This window comes from Triturus cristatus, chromosome 3_2, assembly GCF_964204655.1.
Source record: "Triturus cristatus chromosome 3_2, aTriCri1.1, whole genome shotgun sequence".
Classification (NCBI taxonomy): Eukaryota; Metazoa; Chordata; class Amphibia; order Caudata; family Salamandridae; genus Triturus; species Triturus cristatus.
The window spans coordinates 311,840,331-311,865,904 of NC_140584.1; the positions used below are offsets into that span (position 1 = coordinate 311,840,331).

The following is a 25,574-nucleotide window of genomic DNA, read 5'->3' on the forward strand; positions in this document are numbered from 1 at the left end:
AACCGGCCCAGCAGACCATAAATCAGACCCACAAACATCCAAAACACCGGCCCAGACACTGACCTGTCAGAGCAGCCATCGGCACTGCCTGACTGTCCCAAGGGCCAGTCCGACCCTGGTTGCATTGTATGGCTAGTGGGCTACATGGCTTCCGTAGAGCCAGAGGGGTGCAGGATCATGTCAGAAGGCTTTCTGACTGGGTCAGGGATACAGAGTTAGGTTGAAGGGGAGTTCAAGAGCTGGATCTGAGGGCTGTATGGATTAGTACGAGGGCTGAAGAGGTGGGACAGGAATATGAGCTTTTGTTAAGGACTATGGGTTATCATTAGATAGCTGCAGGTTTGAGTCACAGGGGTGTAGGGTTTTGTTAGAGGCTAGAAGGGTGGAGGATTGAGTCAGTAGGTGAAGGGCTTAAAAAGACTGCCGAGCCACATTGGGGTAGTTATGCTGGGTATCCGTGTAACGTGAATGAGAGAGAGAGAGAGAGAGCGAGAGAGAGAGAGTAGTTCAGAATGGGGACCCATGACTGCGGTGCAGATTCAGATAGAGAGAAAAGTATGAGGGATATTTCAAGTTGATGCAGTACATTTAGAGAATGTGTGCAAAATTTGGTTAGTGGCCCGATTCCACGGACCACGGGGCTGAGATGCACGTTGTGCCTTTAGTGATGTCTAAAGGTAGCATTAATGGCCTGCTGCTCCTTTTGGATGTAGGATTTGCATTTCAGATTGATATAAAAATGTAATATTGACTCTAATTTCTTTTCTTTATTTTGCAGATGCCCAAGTGAATTGGGAGTCAGATTAGTCGTACAACAAAATGGCCGCTCTAAGATGGCGCGCTTTGAGATGAGCATGTTTAAGCTTGTAAACTACGACTCCTTCGTCCTCTTTGCCGATCTTTTTCTATGTGAGAGTAGCTGCTCTCTGGTAAGAATCCCTGGTATAGCCTTGTGTTGTCTCTAAAAACGCAGATCTTTAGTTATATAAACACATGCATTTATCTTCAATTCAGTGAAAACATGATAAAGGCATAAATCATCTTGTTCCCTACCTTGTCCTAGTGGAAATAGTGACACTGAGTAAACACACTCGATGAATTTGGGAGTACTCTATTTGGGGGTATTTGATTGCCTGTGTCTTTTTTGAAGCCCTGTTTTCTATTTCATTGACTAAAGTCGTTCCACCAAACAGTGGGCCTCATTACAATGGCGGTGAGACCGCCACTGTTGGTGGCGGCCCACTCCCATAAGACCCTGCATTATGCCCACCGCATTATAATGGTGGGCGGATGTAGGGCGGGCAACAGCATTATGATGGACAAATGTAGGGCGGGCAGAGGGACTGACCACCACCATCCGATGGGCTCAAGGATCCCCTGGATCGTTGGATGGTCTGCAATCCCTACAATGGTGGCAGTGCCTGCTAATGCACTGCTGTAGGGATTACGATGCCCATTCCGCTGGCAGAAAGTGAATTTGGGGGGGCTCTAGCGGGCCCCCGTTATAACCAGGCCCTCCAATATGGCCCCTGGGAGGCACCTATGGAGCCCCCCTACATATCCCTGCAACATGTGGCAGGCACCGCATGGTGACTGCCACATAGTGCAGGGATTTGACAGAGGTGGTTTTTTGTATTATGACTTGTGCTAGAACCGGCAGCAAACGCCCCAATACAAAAGATACACAATGTCGTCAAGGCAGTCACATCGTAATGCGGCCAGTGGGACCTCCGACTCCTTGTCGAGCAGTCATCGGTACGTCCGCCCGACATCATAAGCAGGCCCTATGTCTGGCTTTTTGCCTCTTTCTGTTTATGGCTCAATACCTTCTCCTACCTAGCCTTTCCTATTACACCAGGTTGTACTTTCTTTTATCATCGTTGGTCCCTCACGTGCGCTTCTGATAACAAGATCCTGCGGCTGTTAGTAATATGTGATCCCTAGATCCCAACTGGCAGATCCCGCTCACTTTAATTGCTTACTCTATGCCTTTTTTTGAGCCATTTTTGGACGTGGGCAACTGAAGCCACGACTTCAGAAACTGTTGCTTATCACTCTTGCAGGCACTCTGTATCTAGCATACCATTTGAGAGAAAATGTAATCGTGTTAATTTTGTGTTTTCCACAGGATTGCCCCAGTACTGCCTGATTGTACATGGAGAGACTGAACTGCATCAGGTAGTGTGCATTCGCTTTCTTAAAGGTTCATATTTGTTTTTGAAAATCGCTGGCATATATTTTTCAAGTTTCCGAAACCAGTCATTTTATATTGAATTCTCACGCATTTCGACTGAAAATGATGAATGATACATGAGCACAAGGAGGCATGGTGTTGGCATAAAACATGATTCTGGAAATGGGAATACATGGAGACAAGTGGGGCAATGTTGAACTGATCAGTCAGCAGTACTAGTTCAGCGCAGCATGCTGGCGACCACAGGCTGCTGGTGTCAATGCTGCTGATTGTGGTCATCTGGATAGCTAATCAGGATGTGGCCTATCAGCTAGAGCGGCCGACCTCGAAGCTAGGGAACCGTGTTTGAGTCTCGGCAGGACTCTCAACATCCTGTGATTCTGGGCAAATCACTTATCTCCATGTGCCTAACACAATGAATCTGCCCGACTGTAACGCATCTGATGCCTTCGAGTCGAGTTCGCTTTATATAAAACTCCCCTCCCCTGAAAACAGGTTCTGAAAGCACCGATTAGTGGCTTTTGTAGTCTTCTGTAAAGCTAGGGGAGGAGGCATGGGGTGCCCACTTCTCACAGTAAAGAGCATTTTAGTGTAGGGCAAGATATCTCAGGCTCTGACATTGATAGACTTCGGTTTTGTGCTTATGAGGCAGCACTGGGCTTGGAACCTTCGGTGGTAATTTGTAGTTGAAGGCCTTAGCACTATTGCAAAATATGGATGAGAAAATTGTACACAGTGGTCCTGCTGTGCACAGAAAGCCTGGTGCCTGATTAACGAAGAACAGGATGGTCTAGGATGGTTCATGAGTTGTTTGGTAGGCCATATGGAGGCTGGGGCTGTAGGTCAGTTTGCTGAGGGTCAAGGTTATAATAGTGTGTGACTTGAGATGAACTCAGATTCTCTGGATGTTCACTACAACATGGCAGTAATAGAATGAAGAATGGGGGTGATGGAGATGGGTAGGACCTGTTGAATAGCACTCATGCAGTTTGCCACTTAGTGTTTGAGACTTATGGTAAGGAAGCGGAAGTTAAAGAAGATTCGGATTCGAACAAGCATTGACAAAGCCAGTAGGTCTGGCCTGAGCTATTGGCTTTGATAATGGAGGTGCAAGGATGACAGTAAGTGGGTCAACAGCAGACAGGGATAAACAATGTCTGTGTGCGACCAAAATCAGTGTGTGAGGGCAAGGGTAGTGTGATGTGGGCATGAGCAGGGTCTTCGTGGGGTGTGGACTGCATATGGGGCTGGAGACAGTGCATGTTGGCGAAAGTGAAACTGAGCATTTCAAATATAATGTCCTGGTAAGTGTTAAAGAGGGTGTTTTTTCGAGGTGTTTTGGGAAAATATATTCTGTTTACCAGATGGGTGTGTGCTGTAGGATTATGTTTTTATAGCATAGAGGACATTTTTTCAAGAGATGAGATATAATATTCTTTCTATATAATACTACAAATTCAGGTGTTGCAGTTTCTAGGCACTGTAAATAACTGGTATTACTATTTGCCAATTTTATGATACTACATTTACTAATATTAGATACATGCTGAAAGACAGAGTCAGACGAACACAAACCGCAAAAACAGACACACAAACACAGCCAGGCCTGCAATCACACAGATATTTTAACATGCTAGCACCAGCTTTCCAACATGCATAGCCAATCCCAAACAAATACATGGACAGCTAAACATATATGTTACCATATGTTACCATGGACACACTCGCACCCAAATGAATACATGAAGACATAGACACAAGGCTGCCCATGAACACACATGGTGCCACACAAAGCCCTGAACTAGGCTGTGTTAGCAGCCTACATTTATGCAGCCCTCTCATGGATGCTAATAATGGAATGAGCTGTGTATGTCACCAGAACACCCGCTCCTAAAGATAGGCAGAAAACTACCTAATATGACGTTTCAAGTAGAAAGAAGCATGGCCATGGAAACCCATAGCTGATGAAGGAGCAAGGACAAGAGCACACATAAGCAGGAAGTGTCCCAGGTGCGGATCCTGCCTTCTTCCATATGCCGGACTGTGTTGTTACTGTGTATGCAGGGGTTGTTACATCGAGTTCCTGGTCCCATGGACCACTTGCATACCACCACCCATGAGCCATCACAAGAGGCCTAAATAAAAGGAAAGACTGAACAGCCAATTCTGGCACTGAATGGGACTTATGTTTATGTAGATGCAATGCAAGAGACTTATGGCTGAAGTGGTCGGACACAATGCCCCATGCTGTGTGCTTTAGTGGGTGGAAGAAACGTGTGATGGTCAACTGAGCAGACCAATGCATGAGCAAGGATGGCTCAATGTCCCTCTATGTTTTTATTTATAAATATATGTATTTTAAAGCAAAAGTCTGACGAGGCAGCTAAAGTTGCCTAAAAGGCCAGACCTAAAAGGTGACTGGAAGAGCTAAAGGAAGAGATAACTTCACCAAGGACTCTTGTATAGAGTGATGACAGAATAGGGCGTTATGACATGCTTTTGAGCACCTCTTTGTCCTTCCACCTCCATTATTACTCAGCTACCAACATGTAAGTGTAGACAATAGTTCAGCTGCGGCTGCTGCAGGTAAAGCGGTGGAGATTCATTTTCCCTCGTGGTCGTCTCTCGAAATCCCCCCAGCCAGCTCCACCGATCTTACCTGCAGAGGCCAGGCTGTAATACTTGTGGTTAGTACAAAGGGTAGATATGTATCACCCAAGACTACTTTGTCTCCCACTACTGCGTTACCAAGGATTTATTGGTATTTTCTCATAATGACGAAATCTCAATGAAGAACGTCTCAAAAACGAGAATGGTGGGAAGGCCCAGGGTCCCGACGGGGTGCCTATTGATCTGTACAAATTAGTCTCAGAGTTGTGGGGCCCATTATTGAAAAAGGTTTTTAATGCGGCAGTATGTAATGGAGTCCCACCCACTTGGGAGGAATCTATTATTATACCTATTTATAAGAAGGGAGACAGGGGCGATGTTAAGAACTATCGCCCAATCTCCCTTCTTGACTCCTCTGTAAAAATCATGAGCAGGGTGCTTCTGGTCAGGTTGGAAGAGTGAGCCGATTCTAACAATATCTTGGCCAATTGCCAATATGGCTTTAGGAAGGGTCGAGGAACTGTCGAACAATGTCTTAACCTCGACCTCCCAATCGGGAGATATACGAGGGCCAAGAAAGGCTCTCTTTATCTCTGCTTTGCAGATTTGAGCAGTGCCTTCGATATGGTGGACCATAGTATACTATGGGCCAAATTACTGGCTTTGGGGGCACCTGAGGGTATTATTCATTTCCTGGCACGACTATATTCCAACCTTAGTACCAGAGTTCGCTATGGACCGGGGGGGGAGTGTACCCCCAAGTTTAAGATAGGGCGAGGTATAAGACAAGGGTGTGTTCTTGCACCCCTTCTCTTTACCCTTTTTATAAACGAAGTGGATTCAGTCCTAAAAACAGTGGTGGCAGATGCCCCGAATATTAATGATTTTAAGGTCCCGGTTTTACTTTATGCGGACGATGCCGTGATTTTATCTAGGACTCCTATTGGCCTACAACGTCTGAGGGACAAGTTTTCTATGTTCATCAAGGATAGGAAATTACTGATTAATAAATCCAAAACCCACATCCTGGAATGTGGTCAGGGCTTTAAAAAACCCAATTCCTATTTTATTGATGGGCATAAGGTGCAAACGGTGAACTCCTTTAACTACCTTGTCATTAATTTTACTAAGAACGGCTGCTGGTCGAGTGAGATTACTTATGTCCGGGCCAAGATGGCCAAATGTGCCAATGGGGTGTTCAAGTTTGCTAGTAAAAATGGGGAATAACGGATTAAAGACATGTTAACAATTTACCAAATGAGATGTCTTTCGATTGCTCTCTATGGTGCTGGAGTCTGGGGCCATTATCCGGCCCGAAGTCTCCAAGTGAAGGAAAATCTCTTTCTTAAGAGACTTTTGTGCCTGCCTATATCTGCTTCCAATGAATTGGTGCATAAAGAGCTTGGGTTACAACATCTTTCAGACCAAATTACTTTAAGACCATTAATGTTATGGCGCGCCATCTGGTCTAAGGAAGAGACCTCGTTAAATAGAGCAATCATTAGTGATTGTCTTCTAACAGATGACCACTTGAAGATCCCCTGGATTAAATTTATCGTCAACAGTTTTTCAGAGATTTATTGATTTGATATTAGAAAGGATATGTATGCTGCTTCTAGTATGTCAAAGGGTGAGTTGAAGCTCACTATTATGAGCCATAAATCTGAGAGGCGGGAGACATTTGGTGGTCATTCTTCCACAGGTTTGGTATATGGAAGATATAGTGTTATGTTAATAGAGTTTCCCACCAGTTTGTATTAACCAGATTAAGGCTGGGGATTGTGCACCATTTGGTGGCTTTCCCCACCATTAAAAAATATCCGATTGGTCCTTGCCCATGTGATTATTCATCTGCACAAAGTACTATGCACTTTTGACTGTTTTGTAAATTTTATGGTAACCTCCGTTCAGTCTTCTTAAAACCTATCTTTTTAAAGTATGGAACACGAAATGTCCATGATTCTATGAAGCTATTTTTTAATCTGTTTTTTTACTGCAACCTTTCTCCTACAAGCTGTCAAAGCTAGGAACAGTATGTTATTTTAACCGTTTTTTAAATTTGTATTTTGATCTGTATCTGTGATAATTGGTTATTTTGAGGTTTTTTTTTATGCTTGTATGTATGTGCTTTTATGGACTTTGTGTTAAGCTCCGAATAAAGCTTTATGAATTGAGAAGAAAAATGTTTTACAAGAAACCATTTTTTGTTTTCTGATTAATAAGTATTTTTCTTAGTAAATTTCAAGCAAAGAGACATTAAAGTAACAAGATTAATTTCAGTTTTAAAGTTGGGATTATGGTTACTGTTACAGTACAGATCAGCGTTAATATTAAAGTAAGTGAAAGGTTGATGGGGAGAGTTAGGCTAGGGTTAAGGTGAACAACTATTTAACTGTTGGAGATCATTTTATCTCTTCCATTTGACATGCATATCCATGGAACACAAGGGATAGTTTTCTCCTCTGAATTGTTGGATAGCTTGAGGTTTGCTGTGGTAGCAAGCTGTAGAACGGTAGGGGAGGGATAGCGCGTAGACGAATGAAGTCCCATGTTAGATGGCTGGAGGAAGGAGAAGAAGTGTGATGTAAGGAAGTTCCACATGAGATGATTAGAGGAGAGAGAAGAAGTTGGAGATGCTGAGTTGCCCTCTCTGCATAAGGTGTATTCCTGGCAATAAATAAAGTACCTTTATTAACAAGTTCTTTGACAACTTCTCCATCAACAACCTAATAATCTGTTTGCCTACCTACGTCCCGTGTGACACAATCACCTTTCTAAACAACTTAAACACTTATTGGCAAAACTATATGAACATTCAAGCTCCAACTAATATATACAAGTGCAAGCCAAAACCTTCAGAACCCTGATGCTCTAAAGATCTTGCTTGCAATAGATGCTTCATCCACAGATAGGAAGGAAAATGGAAGAAAAACAGAACTCCTGATGACTTAATGAGGCTGACCTCTCTTGATAACACACTGATTCCTCTTTACATCAGCCAAGGCAAAGTACTCCACCAACACCATAAATGCACCCACCAATATAAGCAGAAAGCTCAATTCGGTACTGCATCAAACAACTGCTTTACCCTCCCCCCCATCTCACACTCCACAGACAAGTGCATTTCTAGCAACATGGGGGTGGCCCATTCTGATGAAAGTCTCCCAGCCTAAGAGTGGAGCCTTTGGGTATCCTGCTATACACCACCCCTATTCATTAGATCCATATACTTTTCTTTTGAATTGTGAGTGGTTTCTACTCTATGTCCTGTGCCATTTATGTTTCTCTGGGTGGCGCTGCTTCCTCTATTACAGCCTTGTCATGATGATTACATTTATTCTGAGGGGGGTCAAAGCTTCAATGACATTGACGTGTTGGGCTGTGTTTATTAATAATTGTGCAATGAGCATTGTAAGTGAATAAAAGCTTGCTCATGGGAACACTTTTTGGACTGCCAATATATATATTTTTGAAAGTTGCTGTGCCTTTTTCTGTGTCTTATTTCCCTTTTTTGCAATCCACATGAACTGTGCCATTTTTCACTTGGACCACCTTTTGTACATGTACATATTGGTTAAGGAATCTCATATAAATAATTAACGATGCACGCCACTTATATTGACTGTGGCTTGATACTAGTCGTCACATAAATGTACTATATTGAGCATACATTCACTGATCTCCTAAGAGTTGCTAAATGAACTTATGAGTGACTCTATAGGAGCCATTGTGGTTGTTACATATAATACTCAGGTTTCTAGGAATACCAGGTTGCCCCATTCTTAACTTGCTTATAATGTAAGTCACAGCCTGATTTAAGACTGGCCGATTCTCTCCCCTAACCATAATTAAACCCCTTACTATCCTTTATCACCACACAAATCCATTTTTTGAGCATTTCCAGATCTCTCCTAGGGGTTCCCATATCTCACACACAGCCCCTGTATCTCCACTTAGCCTCACCTGTCTCGTCCTGAGACTCCAATATCAACTGCAAGCTCCCCAGTCTACTTGTTTCTCCTTCTCAGCCATATTCCTCCCAGACTATCTCACCATATCTTTCCCTCAATCATTGTGTTTTTCATTAATTCCCCGCTGAATCGCATAGACTCCCCATGGAACAATATGGATTCTCCATGTAATTACATGGTCTTACTGTAGAAGCGCATGGCCTCTCCATGGCACCACATGGTCTTCCGATAAATACTATAGCCTCTCTGTGGATTTAAATGTCCTTTGCATGGAAACACATGTCCTTGCTATGGAACCACATACCCATCCTGTAGAAGCACATGGCACCACATGACATCCCAGTGGAACCACATGACCTCACCATGAAGCCATGTGGCCTGCCTGTGGAACCACAGGGCCTTCATGTGGATCCACATAGCTTTCCTGTGGAACAACCTGACATCTCCATAGAACCATATAGCCTCCCTATGGAACATCAGGGCCTTCCAATCGAATCACTTGGCCTCCCCATGGAACGACATGGCCTTATATGCAACCACGTGGCCTCCCCGTGTCTCCCCATCAGTCACATGTCTTCCTCACAAAGCTGTGCCTCCCTATCACCTCTCCATAAAATCTCAAGTTCTCCAAGAGAACCTCATGTTTTGCCCTTGTCTTCCTAAGTCTTTACCTCAGCCCTAATATCACTGCCTTCACCCTTAGGTTCTCAATATAGTGATCCTAGCTGCTGCTCTCCATTAGTAGTTTATCAAGAGTGTCAAATTACCTTCTGAAGCTTTTTTGTCCCATGGTTGGATAGTAATAGACATAAACAATTGGGATGTGGTAGGCCCTTCACTCTCGAGCCCTGGTGTTGCTGCACTTGCTGCACTATTGAAAAAAACCCTGATCTCTGTCTCTTGGTGTGCACCCTTACAGAAGATTACCAATGTAGCTGCGATGGGCCAGCCAAATGCATACTGTTGAGGGCTGCCCTAATGGGCAGAGATCAGCAGGAATAAAATATAGCCATTCTACTTAAAAATATTTCGAAGTGCTGTATTTTAATATCAGCACTTTCTTTGTAAAAACATCTAAAAGTGAAGGGTTCCAGAGTTTTTCTTAGAAACCCACCGCCTGCGCTGCCAAATGCTGCGCGGGGGGGGGGGGGGGGGGGGGGTGAATAGGAAAGCTGTCTAGCTTTGATTTGCATGCATACCTCTTTCTTTCACCCACTTACACTTACTATCTCTGTATCCCACTCTTGTCGGTTCTTTTTAATGGGTGCTCTTTGTTCTTTTGTCTAAATTGTCCTACCTTTTTCTTCCCCCTTCTTTATCTTACTTTTGATTTTCTTTCTCTAGTTCATGGTCCGATTTTGATGACGGAACATAAGTATCCTTCTCTAAAAGAAAGAGTGGCTGTTCCCACCACCTTCAACCTCTTGCACGGATTTTCACAAATTGTGAAAGTAATTGAACCATAAAACCCTTGTATAGTGTGGTGATCTACACAGCAAAGAATCAGTGATCCCTATTTATGTCTCCTTTTCTAATAGAAAATATAGAAATGGTATTACAGATGTGAAGATTATGTGCATTGATTTGTGTGACGAAGGACACTCCAATTCGTTTTGTTCTGCCGGGGTGTACAATTATCCATTGCTTGGCTTCAAGTGTTATTTTAGTTTTGAGCTACCTTTCCTAATGATATGGTTTTGATGCAGTTCTAACTGTCTGTGGAAGTAGTAGGTTTGATGTAACTTGTTAACACTAGATATGTTGAATGATAGGATATCATTTGCCAGTATAACTTGAAGGAATGTACCACTGAAGGAGCAAACGCATAGACAACTCTATTACTTCGAGATGTATTGAGCATATGATGGTCTCAGGAATTGTGTTTAATGTGTGCTGTTTTTGTAGGGTGATGTGTTGGTGTTTCTGGGCATTAAATCAGGCTGCCTAGTGCCACACAAACACTTTTGCACCATATTACAAAGGTGTTTGTGTCATGTCAGGCATAGGTTTTGCACTGGAAGGGCCTTCTAGTAGAAAATACTATGCTTAGACAAATTTTAAAACGTTTCCCGCGTTGGATGTGTGCTGTACAGTGCAAAGTGGGAAAAGGTAGGCAAAATAAATGCTCCCTCCTTTTTTACACCAGCTTCAAAGAGGTGCTATTCTTTGGCTCAAAGTCCTGTCTACTAATGTTAGTAGATAGGGCCTTGTGTCAAGAAACTGTGGATGGTTGCGTAGGAATGCTCATGTAAATTCCATGGAACTCATCCTTAATGTAAAATAATTGAAAGCAGCACTTTGTGCTTCCAGCCAACTTTTCAGTTTTCCACTGGAAAGTAAATCCAAAATAAATATTTTGTGCAGGTTTGCATTGCTTTTGTGATGCAAACCCAGTGCAAAATGATTGTAAATCTGCACAGAGGCTTTTCACGGACTGCTATTTAAATAGCCTGTCCTAGCGCTTCCATATCCTCAGCATACACAGAAATGTTGAGTATTTTTCCCCTGAGAAATATGGCAACCATTCCTGAAGGTCTTCAAATTAGACGGGGAATCATGGTTAGAACACTCAGCTACATGTACTCCTATGGCATCAAGAGACCGGTATAGAACAGTGTGTGTGACTATCACTTCTGAAACATGAGAGTACAAGCTTCCCTTCCTCACCGAATAGGTACAGCACAGCATCTGCAGTGCAAGTGTCACTCACAGAGCAGGCACAGCCAGGTATTAGCAGTACAGGTTTCCCTCTCTCACAGAACAGAAACACCATATGCATCAGTTGATAAGCGTTTCATCTTCACATAAAAAGTACACCACATTATCCCTCACACAAAAAGGTGCCACTGGGTTTTAACAGTGCAAGTTTCTATTTCTCATGGAACAGTTACAGCACGTGTAAAAGTACAATCTTCCCTCCTTCAGGATATAGGTACATCATGGTATCATCAGTGCAAGCTTTTCGCCCGGATGCTACAGCAGCAGTACTAGCTTCCTGTTTTTGCAGAATAGGTAAAACTCAGGAAGTATTAGTGAAGCCTCCACTCTCAAATAACAGGTACCGCACAGTTTGTAGCAAACCCCCTTGCCTGTTTGCTCCACATGCTTCAATATGGATGCGTGGATTGGTAAGTAAAATGGTTAGGTATGAATGGTTTTGAATAACCATCGGTTATTTTAGTGCCAATATGTCCAAGAGGTGAACGTTCGCTTGCAAATACAAATGTTGGGCCCGATTCACAAAGGTAAAATGAGATGAAAGCCTGACTTTATGACTTTCTGAATTTCCAAAGGGCATTTACTACTTGTAAATGCTTTTTGTGAATACTGAAAGTCGTAACGTTTAACTTTTGATATTCACAAAGGACATTTACGAGTAGTACATGACCTTTGTGAATACCAAAATTAGTAAAGTTAGACTTTCGTCTCAGTTTACTTTTTTAATCGGGCCCGTTGTGTTGTGTGTGGAGGGGTGAATGGTTGTATTGATACATGAGTAAATGGATGGAGAAGGTGCCAGTTGGTGTACAGTTGGGTGAATGGGAGGATGAATTTATGTTTTGATGAAAAATCCTAATTTTAAAACTTTCGGTATTCACAGAAGGCATTTAGGAGTCTTAAAGTTAGGACTCCTAACTTCTGTGAATACCGAAATGAGTAAGTGCCTTCTGTGAATACCAAAATGAGTAAGTGCCTTCTGTGAATACCAAAATGGTAGTAAGTTTAGGATTTTGTCTTAAGTTAGTTCTGTGAATCGGGCCCTTAGTATTTGCCACATTTGCCGCAATATCCGTCATCTGCTACTCGATCTGGCAATTTTAACAAAAATATATTGTTTCTCTCGCAAATTTAATTAAAAGTTACTAAAACATTGCAACATGTGCTTGCCTGCAGTGGAAGGCCCCTCACAAAGGTCAAATGGTCATCTTTCACTTACTTATTTCTGTATTTGGTTATTAAACTGATACTAATGAGGTGACATCTTTTCACAGACAGTATTACTATGTATGCAAATTACAAAATAATGAAATAATACTATAACAAACAGGAGCCACATTATGCAGTACAATTAGTTTTTTCTTGCCGCATAATTTTGTCAACACTGCAACATAATTTGGTTCTTTTATGCCGCATATTTCCAATGCTCCAGGGAATACATGGATGCCTCTGGTGTATGCATGGATGTGTGTACAACGTGATGGATCTTTTGTGTGTGTGTGTGTGTGCCCGGATGGTGTATATGTGAATGTATGTGTATGATGACTGTGATGCTGTTGCATTTGAAGCTGGTTCCCTTGTGCAAATGATGAGCTTCAAAAGGGAGCTTAAAAGGAAAGGAACATTTACCTGCTGGCCAACAAGGCACAGGAAATCTCTGTGATGGTGAAGCACTGTTACCAAATCTCATCAAGAATTCGGACACTGCACAGTTACTGGGAGATTCTACAATAGCAAACATGATGCCTTTAATATGATAATGGAAGTTTGAAATTTAAATCTCTGCAGACCGGGTGTTACCTGTTTCGAGGACGCGCTGTTCTCTTCTTCTTGCTGCTGGCCCTGCTGGGACTCCCTCCGTCCCTCACGTAGCATTCAAGGCTGCCGCTGCCGCTACTTCACGCGCGGCCTGGAAGCGGCCAGAACTGCAAATCCCAGGTGCTCCGGCGCTCTTTTGACGCTACCTACGCGCCCGGAGGCGCATTTAAGATCGGCACTCCCTCGGTGGAGCGGGAAGTTTGAAATTTAAATCTCTGCAGACCGGGTGTTACCTGTTTCGAGGACGCGCTGTTCTCTTCTTCTTGCTGCTGGCCCTGCTGGTGCTCCCTCCGTCCCTCACGTAGCATTCAAGGCTGCCGCTACTTCACGCGCGGCCTGGAAGCGGCCAGAACTGCAAATCCCAGGTGCCCCGGCGCTCTTTTGACGCTACCTACGCGCCCGGAGGCGCATTTAAGATCGGCACTCCCTCGGTGGAGCGGGAAGTTTGAAATTTAAATCTCTGCAGACCGGGTGGTACCTGTTTCGAGGACGCGCTGTTCTCTTCTTCTTGCTGCTGGCCCTGCTGGTGCTCCCTCCGTCCCTCACGTAGCATTCAAGGCTGCCGCTGCCGCTACTTCACGCGTGGCCTGGAAGCGGCCAGAACTGCAAATCCCAGGTGCCCCGGCGCTCTTTTGACGCTACCTACGCGCCCGGAGGCGCATTTAAGATTGGCACTCCCTCGGTGGAGCGGGAAGTTTGAAATTTAAATCTCTGCAGACCGGGTGTTACCTGTTTCGAGGACGCGCTGTTCTCTTCTTCTTGCTGCTGGCCCTGCTGGTGCTCCCTCCGTCCCTCACGTAGCATTCAAGGCTGCCGCTGCCGCTACTTCACGCGTGGCCTGGAAGCGGCCAGAACTGCAAATCCCAGGTGCCCTGGCGCTCTTTTGACGCTACCTACGCGCCCAGAGGCGCATTTAAGATCAGCACTCCCTCCGCGTCGCGGGACGCGCGCGGGCGGGCGCTGGGCTAAGCCCGTGCAAAGGGCGGGCCGTCTGTGGCCGTCCGGGGCAGGGTGAGGCAGGGCTGGGCCACCCCCATTACCCTTAATGCACTGGTAGCACCTCTGGTGGAGGTAAGAGTTGCTATTTACCAGAGCAGTTACTGTTTTTCACGCCTTGTTGTAATGGGTAGAAATGATGCTACCCAACCTCGACCCAATACTAGACATAACAAATCTACTAACAACCCTCTTCCTAGCTTAACAGCAATTGATAGGATGTTGCAAAAGACTATAGGGGTCGTTGCTTCAGCAATAGAGACTACGGAAAGACGTCTCTCACTCCCCATTGGAGCAGCTCCGCCTATTTTACCTGATAATCCATCTATAACTCTGGGTAATTCTTATGACTCAATGTTAATGATTTCTTATGGTGGTTTACCTGAACTGCCAGGAGCAAATATCAACCCGGAGTTACCTAATCCCAATCATTCTTTGATTTTGGATCACACACCCCCGGCAAGCAGACTGTCCATCACTCCTGTACTCCAGCAGCAGGTTCCGAGCGAAGAAGCGCAATTTGTCACTGATATCATTAATGTAGATGGTAATAGTGCCATCGGGTCATCTACCACTATTGCACAATCCCATGTTATTATCTCACCAGTTAAAACAAGAGGACAAAAGGCTAAAAATAAACAAAAACACAATAACAAAGAGCAGAAGGCATCTAAACCAAGGGGTAAAGGTAACGGATGCCACCTTAAAGCGGTACAAAATTTGCCTGTAGTATAGTTATGTGATGAACAGTTAGATGTTATCATTGCCCAGCCAAATAGAAACAACAATGAGGCCAGTACAGACGGCTTTTGGGAAAGACTGGAGGCACTTGTATCAACTTTTCTAGGGCCAATTAACGAGAATATCCGGGCCCTCGAAGCTAGGGTTAGCTCTATCGATCAACATGTAAAGTCAATTCTTTGTTCAACTAAGTTGAACCCAGCCCATTTAGTTGTTCCTTTACCTGTCCCCGACCAGAATAGGGTTAAACCTGCACCTATCCCTGTCCCTGTCCCGCATGCATCCGAGGGTGCCAAGGCTAGATCAAGGGGGGTAGATATACAACTAAGTGCCCCAAGTACTTTACCCGAAAAGCTCAGGCAATAGCAACAGTCGTCCTTTTGATGTGGGGAATAGCGAAGGTAAAGATAAAGCTTCGATGGAAAATGGTGTAACTTTAAGGGAAGGCTCTGGGAAATATGGGCTCCAAACATTAGGCCAATCTAAGAGCACTTGCCATCTTGCAGATTATAAAAGTGAAAATGTTCCCCCTATAATGAACCTATCACCAGAATGTGGAGCGTATGTTGCGGTCCTCTGTAATGTTCCCAGGCTACGGGAAGGGCAATTCGAGACCAATGAAACCCTGAAAAACAAAATTCTTCATTGGTTAACTAATAATTGTGGCTTCCCAATTATAGATGCAGAACAGATTTTACTCACACAAAGAGTAGGATGGATTGGCCCCACAACTAAAATCTTCAACGGGGACTGTATCATTATTAATTTTAGGTCGCCAGTTTGGGCACATAAAGTCCTACTTAGAGCCCCCCCCCCCCCTCTCATTGGGAATTCAACACAACTTTACTGCCACTTGCCTACTTTTATAGACATCTATTAGTTAATAATCATGCCTTAAAACCTATCGCTCATTATGTGAGTAATAATTGGCTGCCAAAGGCTCCGGCAACCCACCAGATGTTACCCCCTCTACCATTATATAATAGATTCCAATGCCTGACCTCAATGGAGGACAACGATTGACACATAAAACCTTTGGAGACTACCGATGGGGGGAGGAGGGGGACACAGAATTTAACTTCTATGCAAAAGGTGACAAGTAAAGTACACCTTCTGTGTATGGATTCCTTTTTGACAAACAAGTTACCGGGGATTAATGGTATTGATGAGCCTGCTATCCCAATAGTTGGTACTTCTGTAAAGTCTCCCTTACGTACGGACGCATCTATAAAATTGACCAATGATGATGGGACATTTTCCCAAAAGGGGTATACATTGACAACTTGGAATATTGCAGGTCTTAGAAATAAATTAGGGACGCCCTTCTGGCAAGATTTTATCACTTGTGGCAGTGACATAATGTGCTTACAAGAAACATGGAGTACTGAACCTATCTCAGTAGAGGGCTATACCTCATACTGTGTAAATGCGACCCCCTCTTTAATGGGTAGAGCTAAGGGTGGTCTATTGTTGCTAATTTCCACAAAACTGATTGGTTGCAAAGTTTTAACTTATTTATCTATTGGCAACCATAGTCAAGTTTTGAGATTATCCTTTCCGCAAGGTAAAGATCTGGTGCTTATAAACTTCTACAATAATAATTTCCAGAAAGATAGAGGAGTTTGTTTAGAACCATTGGAAAAAGAGTTGGATAGGTTACTAAACACATTCAATAAATTGGCGGTAGTCTTGTGGGCTGGCGATTTTAATATTCAAGCATGCCCCGCCACATTCAGTAATTCTTGTGGTTACTTGAAAACGTATCCGACCACTGATGGGACAAAGGATGACATGCTGCATTTCCCACATTGTGAATATGGCTTGACCCTTAACACTTTAATGGCCAAATTCGATCTTGAGCTGTTAGACTGTACGATAAACGAGGGCCATATTAAATGTCCGACATTCACTGGTAGGGAAGCTAATATCAACATAGACCACATCTTATTTTCTAAGAATTGCCCTCATATGAACCTCTGGATATCTGAACAGGTGGTTAGCGATCACAATAGTATTTCCATAGTGTTGTTAGCTTGGGGCAATAGAATTACTAACACTGTCCATACAATTACTGATATCCTCCCTATTAGACCGAATGGCAGGAGATTAAAGTGGGTTGGCTTGGATCCACAAAAGATCCAACGGGATGTGATCAGTAAATGCAGAGACTGTATTAATTATTGCCTTAGCGAAGAAGTCGTCCCTAGAAAGCTATGCATGGAATTTGCCAACATTAATAATGTGATAAGAAATATCCTAACCAGGAATACCAAAGGCTCCAGACAGGATGGTAAGAAGTGGTTTGACTCCGAATGCTCCAAGATTTTATCTAATCTAAAATTAGCACTAAGGTCTAAACCCCGCAATCAATCTCTTGTCTGTAAATTACGCAAAGATTACAAACAAGCAGTTTTAGCACAAAAAAAGGTGTTGAGACTAGACGCCTGGGATAAATTAACCATGGTAAGTGAATTGAATAATATCAAACTCTTTTGGGAAATTGTAAATAGCCCTTTTTTAAAGGAGGATCATATTCCTGAGCTGACGTCCCATGTTAATTGCACTGAATGGATTGAACACTTTTCAAAAATGTTTAACCCAGAAAAGGTCGTTTTAACTTCTCCTCTCTTATCAAATAATTTTACGTGGCCCACATTACCACTAATAATTAATGTCGAGGAGGTGCGTGAAGGACTGTTAAATAGTAAAGGGGGAAAGGCTCCCGGCCCGGATGGTGTCCCGATTGATCTATATAAGGATGAAATGGACCTCTGGGCACCTATCCTTACAAGAATTTTTAATGCTGCTGCTATAGGAAATTTTCCATTATCTTGGGCCGAATCCCTAATTGTTCCACTTTATAAAAAGGGTTCGCGCTCTGAAGCATGCAACTATCGCCCTATTTCATTACTTGATTCCTCAATAAAAGTGTTGAGTAGGGTGCTTTTAAAAAGATTGGAAATATGGGCCGAAGAATCCAATATATTGACCCCAGTTCAATATGGTTTTAGGAAGGGCATTGGGACCATAGAACAATGTGTTAATTTGGAATTACTTATTAATAAATACACAGTGGTAAAAGGGGGAAATTTGTTTTTGTGTTTTGCTGATTTGAGTAGCGCGTTCGACCTGGTGGACCATTCGCTCCTTTGGTCAGTACTACTTGAACTAGGGGCCCCAAAGGAGATTGTGTTTTTTCTAGCCAGGATATATGAGAAACTTTCATGTAGTGTACGCTATGGACCCATGGGAGAGCGAACCCCTTTTATCACAGTGCGAAGAGGTATCAGACAAGGGTGTGTATTGGCACCCCTTTTATTTTCCCTTTTCATAAACCAAATTGCCGAGGTTTTAAATAAAACCCCTGCTGATGCCCCTAAAATAGATAATACTGTTGTGTCTGTATTGTTATACGCGGACGATGCCGTCCTAATTTCACGCACCCCTCTGGGTTTACAACGTTTAATTGATGTTTTTATTGATTTTATTAATGACAGGAAATTGCTGATTAATAAATTAAAAACATTTACCATGACATGTGGGAAAAAACCCAAATCATCATGGTCCTTTTTTCTAGAAGGCTCGAAGATTCAAGCAGTTGAAACCTTCTGTTATTTAGGCATCAGTTTTGATGCTAATGGCAAATGGACTAATGAGCAAGGTAATATTGGCCACAAAATGACTAGAAATTCTAATGGTATCTTCCGTTTTGCCTCAAAAATAGGGGACCATAGAATAAAAGATATGGTAACCATATACAATGCAAGATGTGTTTCTTCGGCCCTATATGGAGCTGGTTTATGGGGCCATTCCTCTATGGCCCAATTACAAATAAACGAAAATACCTTCCTTAAACGTCTGTTATGTGTTCCAGTTGCAGCCTCATCCGATCTAATACACCAAGAAACTGGCCTTAACTATTTATCAGATTTGGCTGCTTTACGCCCTTTACTACTATGGCGTTCAATATGGAACAAAAAGGAAACTGAGTTCACACAGTCTGTAATTAAGGACTGTCTTAAGTTGGACTCTCATTCCCGTATTCAGTGGCTGAACTACATTATCTTCTGGTATTATACCTTATTTGGAATCAAGATCTCTAAAGACTCAGACTGTGTTATATTACTTTCTAAGAAGGAAATTAAAGACACATTCCTTCTTTATAAAGCAGAAGAAAGGAACAAGTTGATTCAGACCCAAAAGACCTCTGTATTCTATAGGCAGCTTAATCTCAAAAAAGGTCTTCAGTCATATTTGGTGGAAGTGTCCAGGAAATCGCACCGATTTGTTCTTGTACGTTTAAGGTTGGGCATCGCACACCATCTCGTATCCTTCCCTGTGATTGGGGTAGGTTCTAGTGCAGAATGCCCGTGTGACAATATTTCCAAACAAAGTAGTTGCCATTTTCTGTTATTTTGTAAATTTTATACATTTTTGAGGAAATTTTATCTGAAACCGATCCTTTTAAAATATAACATCCGTTTAACTGCAGATGCTATGAATTAACTCTGCTCCCTCCAGAGCTTAGTCATCTGTTTCCATGTAGCACTATACATTCTAAAATGCAGAGCTGCTAGGAAATCTATAATTATTTGATTAATGTCAACTGTGCCTTGCTACGATGTTATAGTTATGCATAAGTCACTTTATGATTGTAATCTATTTTATATATATGCCAAGTCACTTTATTAACATGAGATGATCCCATCTTGCTATGCACAAGTCACTTTATGACAGCAATTTATTTCGCACATAAACTTAGTTTATTCTATCAGCATAAGATGTTGCCATTTTTTGTGGAGGAAACAAATGTTTTATGGATGCGTAATTGTGCTTTATATAGCTTATAATTGTTTATGTTTTAGTAATTTTACTATTGCTAGACAGATGCTTATGTCACTTTATCGTGTCAAGGGTCTCCTTTACTTATATGGCGATAACTATTGACAAAATCCGTTTTAATGACTCAATATTATAATGTTTAGGCCTACTACAACTTATGCATAAGCACCTTGTTATTGCGAGGTAGAATCATTAATCATGAATTATTAATTACGTTGGAAACTAATGCTTCTTGAGCATTTTTACTTATGCTATAATGATTTATAATTGATTTTATCTATTTTTAAACACGTGTATACATATGGATGTAATTTTTATTTATGTTTCACCGTTCAGTGTACGGGCTAGGGCTGGTATAGGAATAATCATCTGTCCCTGGTTTTGTTGAATTATGTGCTATGATATTTTTATTGTATTCTACTTTGTTCAGCTTATATGGTTGTATTGATACAAACCGAATTAAAGCTTTTTTGACTTGACTTGACTTGATAATGTGACTTGGCCACTGCTGGCTGTAAGATATACCTATGACCGAAATAATGGCAGTGAGTCATCTCAAAATGATGTACAACATGTTGGTGACATGTAGCTTCCAGTTCTTAGGTCACATATGCAAAAGTCGACTTCAGTGATTGTGTTTACCATGTGCCCCGATTCATAGGAACATTTATTATTTACAGCACTTCAGAATGACACAACATGAAGCACTATAAAAACTACTCTTTGGGACTGCTGTGGATTACCTTTCAGTAAAGCTAACTTTGTTGTAGTGCTATTCTCTGAGTAGATATTGAACCACCCCAAACAATGTCGCAGTAACCCAACTTCCAGACTGCAGAGGCAGATGGGTGACAGTTCAAGCCTAAGGGAAGTAGATGGTGCTGTGCTGGGTGCTTTGATTATTTAATCTGGTGAAAGTGAACTAAGCTGGATTTTGTTAGGACCTCACAGCGCCACATAAATTCACTGGAATGCAGATCCTATATCTGATCCTTCTCATATACACCCATATATTGTGATAGAGGAAAAATGATGCTGCAGTGGGAAAATCATGATTTATGTGCTAATTTTAGTTGATAAAGAACTGTGTCCCAAGTGACCAAGAACACTCTTAAGGCCTGAGAGAGGTTTGAAAGTACAACACTGTGTGGTGATCAAATCACTGTGGTCATCATCCCAGGTGGCTAGTGCTCTAAGTGGGATGAAAAATGTAGAGTCTTTAAAAGCGACATTGGCGAAGATGTGTAACTAGGAATCCTTTCCTAAAGAGACAAGGATTAGATAATTAAAGGTATGGGAAACGAAAATCCTGTGCTCTGCATAGCATGCTGCCTGGCCAGTTTTTGGGTGCCTCTCTCAGAGTTGTATGATATTGCATCCAGACATATAGCATAATAATGGACATACGCCTAAAAACAAGCCAGACCTATTCAAGTGGCACATATGTGACCATCATTCTGTGCGCTCTGCAAAGAGGCCAAGGATGGCGTACGCATGAAGTCTGAACACCTTTGTGGCTCACAGACAGACACTGTGAGAAATTCACACTACCTTCAGACTTTCGCTCTCCCTTCAGCTCTCACTCTTGCCCTGTCATGAACCCTCGCCTACAACCAGATGCCACTCAAATGCCTAGAGATGACTCGGTTCATGTAAAGGGGACATATGTTACATGACAAAACTACTGAAACACTATCTGTGGGAAAAAAGACGAACTACTTATAGGGATTGCAAGACGAAGTTCATATGAAATGCAAACAGAGAATGACTACATCATTGTTATGATTTGCCTGTAAAGCACATGAATGTAGAAATCAACAGTGACAAATTTCAACAACAGTTTTAAATGAATGCTGCATCTGAGACCTGGCAGGACCCAACCCACTTAAAGCCTTGCCGTTGGCACACTTTTCTGGATGGGTAGGGGCCCAATCTGATCTGTTTTCCTCTTCCATGCCTGCACATCAGGCACATCTTCTCAGGTCACTAAAATAAATCTTGGCTTCCCAGCTTGCACAAGTTGTGTGATCCTTGGCAAACATTTTGTTTCCCAGAGCCTGTTTTTTCTTTATCATCACATATGAGAGGGCTTTCAAATGCGTGAGCACATGAAGTGAGCTTTGAAAAAAACCTTGTTTTTGATTCAACCGACTTTAATTTTTCTCCATTTATAACAAGAATATACCCAACATACTGGTTACACATGAAAACAGACTTGCCTCTGATTTCATAAGTAAATATGGTTTACACCATACACGCCCCTGAAGTTACGTCCCCGAAAACATGCACTGCATATTTCGCAACCACTTATGTTCGGTTTGTTACGGAAACATGGCTGCACCCTGAGAGTCCAGCCCTGATATATGTTAAGAAGTACCTTCTGGATTAGTTGTTTCCAGACATGATAGGGAAAATAAGCTAGGGGGAGGTTTAGCTATTATTGTACGAAGTGACATCCAGTACTCGACTTTCCAGCCTAACAGCTTAAGGGGGGTAGAAAGTCTTGAATTTTGTATTCTCCTATCTGGCAAGATACCATTTTCTGAGGTTCTGATCTATTGCTGGGAGGAAGCCGTTTACCTGGTGGCTCTACAATAGACCAACCTCACTGTGCTTAAAGGTTTTAATTTGTATGCAGACGTGGCCTGTGAGAGACCAGGACTGGCTTTGGTGGAATCGTTCAACGCATTTAATAGGCAACAGCTGGTTTCACATGTTACACACAACGTTTGACATATCTTGAACCTTATCTTTTAAAATATCCCCCTTTCTATTGTTAAACCTATCCCACTTGTTTGCTTTGACAATTATCTTGTCCCATTTAGTTGGGAAGGTGGTCGCCTGTGGAGTTACCCAGGTATAGAGGACCACAGGTTTGGGGTGTAGCTAGAACCGGGCAATAGCTTTTACCACTCAGCGCCTTTGCCACAAAAGGTAAATATATTTTCATAAATATATATGTATGTATTACCTACTGGAAGTCCGCAGTAGGTAGTTATAGTTGGGACCTAGTTTCCCTTGACGATCTAGAACAAATACAGTATATCTCTTTTACAACCCTAATCTAGGGGAGGGCGGAATTTGCGTAGTTGTGCTACGCAAAGCTCCGCAAAGCTCCGCGAAACGGTAAAAAATCTCTGCAAGCACGCAGAGTTCCGTGAACATGCGGAATTGCTTGTTCCGCCCGTTCACAATGCTTTTTTCCTGTTCGCGAATGCTGTTTGCGTGCTTGGAGGGAAATATCTTGCGAACACGCATTTTGAAAGCGCGAACAAGGAAAAAATTACGCGGATTGCGGAATTGTTGGCAATTCCGCGTTCTCCGCAGAACGTGAAATTACCCAAATTCCGCGATCGGAACGGAATTTACCGCCCAGGCCTACTCTAATCCTCCTTAGAACTTTGGTTCCAAAATAAAAAAAAAGAGTTCAGTAGCTTAAAAGGAAGTCTTTGCTTAAATTTGAGGTTTTTATCATTAAATCCTGTCCGTCCAATTTACTTTTTATATAGACAGTATATTGACCAGATGTAACAGTAACTCCTTCATGAAATATGATAGCCATAGTAGTGTATGTTCTTTCAGAAATTTATATTTGGCCTGCTTTGAAATTTGGATTCTGTTTCCATTTCACTTCCATCTTCTCTGTAACATTGTAGTGCTAAAATAAGATATTTCCTACTTCTTCGTAGACATAATGTTGACCTGAGATGTGATTGACAATTTGGGCAGGTATTTTTTTTGTGTAGCTTGTTTAAACAATCTGTCAAAAGACACAGTTGTTCAATCTGGTAGTGTTAAAAAAAGAAATCACTCTGAATATATTTCTGTACTTTCTGTGAATGAGCAATCTTCACACTCATGCTTCTATGAGTAAGTAAGTCAAAATAACACATCAATACATATTTCTTCTTCTTCTAATACTCCGAAGATCACCATTATAAACTCCTGTGCATCCTGATGAGTGTGTGGAGTAAACTGTACAGATCCACTACATATATCTAACAAGGTCTCAAATGTGTGAGGCAGAATGTGGTGTAGTCCTATTGGTACGTAAATGTTGCAACAAAGCACACAGTGCAGAACACAGTCTGTTCTGTGGTTTCTGTTCCATTTCATATACAAGATGAGGTAATTGAAAGAGTACGTTTAAAACAACATTGGCTTAGCAGTTGACACCAGAGGGGTTTGACAACTAAGAATATCTCCCTCACTGTCAGTTTTTTCTTTCTTAACAACTTCTTTCTTCCATATAATTTCTTTCTTTCTGACAACATTGCTACACTACTTTGGAAGCTTTTGCTTTGGACAGATGATGCGTTTTTCATAAATGTGTTTCTGTCCTAAATGAGGAGCATAAACACTTTTTAATCGAGTGTACTCTTCAACACAACTTGGTTCAGCACTTACTTTACTGTCATCAAATGCAACAGGAAACATGTCATTGCAACTGTTTCTGCATTCCTCAGAGACCACAACATGGGCTCCATATACCACAACATTTTGATTTGAAATGGATGGTATATATAGAGATGATGGGGTTAATTTCACAGAGAAAGGCAACCTGGTGTTCCGCAATAACTTGAAGGACTGCATCATGTTGTATGTGTAGTTATCTTCTACACACCATAAACACAAAGGCTCCTTTTCAAGTCACCCTTTTTCCCTAACACTGGCTCATTTTCTTTTCAATCCCTCTTTTGAAATCTTTAGTCGACTCCACAGATCCATTGCGGATACACAGAATAAAAGCACACATTGAATACAAAGCAGCATATTTGGGATTCACTGTACAGGTCTGTGAGTGGATGTATGACTGTGTGTGTGGATCTCTGAGTGGGTATGTGAGTGCCTGTGTGGGTCTGTGCATGGATGTGTGAATGTTTCTGTGGATCTGTGAGGGTCTGAGAGTGGGTCTGTGAGTGCCTGTGTGGAAGATTAAGTGCTTGCACAAATCTGTAAGTGGGTGTATAAGTGAATGCATGGGTTTCTAAGTGGGTATAGGAGTACCTCGATAGGGTTGTGATTAGGTATGTGAGTACTACCATGGATCTATAAATTGGTCTCTGAGTAGATTAGCTAGGGCCTGCATGGATATGTGAATGGATGATTTTGTACCAGCATGGCTGTGTCAGTGGGTCTGCGACTGGCTGTGTGATTCTGTAAGAGGGTGTGAGAGAGTATGAGTGGGTCTCTGAGTGGGTGTGTGTGTGTCTGGATGAGTCTGTGAGTGGGTGTGAGGGTCTGAGTGAGTCTGTGAGTGGGTGTGTGTGTGTGTGGGAGTATGTGAGTGCCTGTGTGGATCTCTGAGTGGGTGTGTGAGTGTCTGTGTGGGTCTGTGACTAGTTCTGTGAGTGGGCATGTGAGTGGGTGTGTGAGTTCCTGGATGGGTCTGTCACTGAATGTGTGAGTATCTGAGTGGGTCTATAAATGGGTGTCTGAGTGTTTGTGTGGGTCTATGAGTGTCCATATGGGTCTGTGAGTGGGTGTGTGAGTGTCTGACTGGCTCTGTGAATGGGTTTGTGAGTGTGTGAATGGGTGTGTGAGGGGGTGGGTGAATGTCTCAATATGTCAGTGAGTGGGTATGTGAATGTCAGAGTGGATCTGTGAGAGGGTGTGTGAGTATCTGTGTGGGCCTGTGAGTGGGTCTGTGAATGGGAGTGAATGTCTGAATGGGTTTGTGGGTG

General features: G+C 42.5%; 1 protein-coding gene across 2 annotated transcripts in view; it reads left to right on the plus strand.

The window, feature by feature from the left end:
• Positions 1–25,574, plus strand: part of LOC146857249 (uromodulin-like) — a 297,850-nt gene that overhangs the window by 239,332 nt on the left and 32,944 nt on the right. For both annotated transcript variants that reach the window (XM_085646813.1, XM_085646814.1), the window contains exons 7-8: positions 779–929; positions 2,129–2,178. In XM_085646813.1, coding sequence (XP_085502939.1) covers positions 779–929; positions 2,129–2,149 — 172 coding nt within the window. In that variant the 3' untranslated portion in view covers positions 2,150–2,178. The remainder of the gene's footprint in view (positions 1–778; positions 930–2,128; positions 2,179–25,574) is intronic.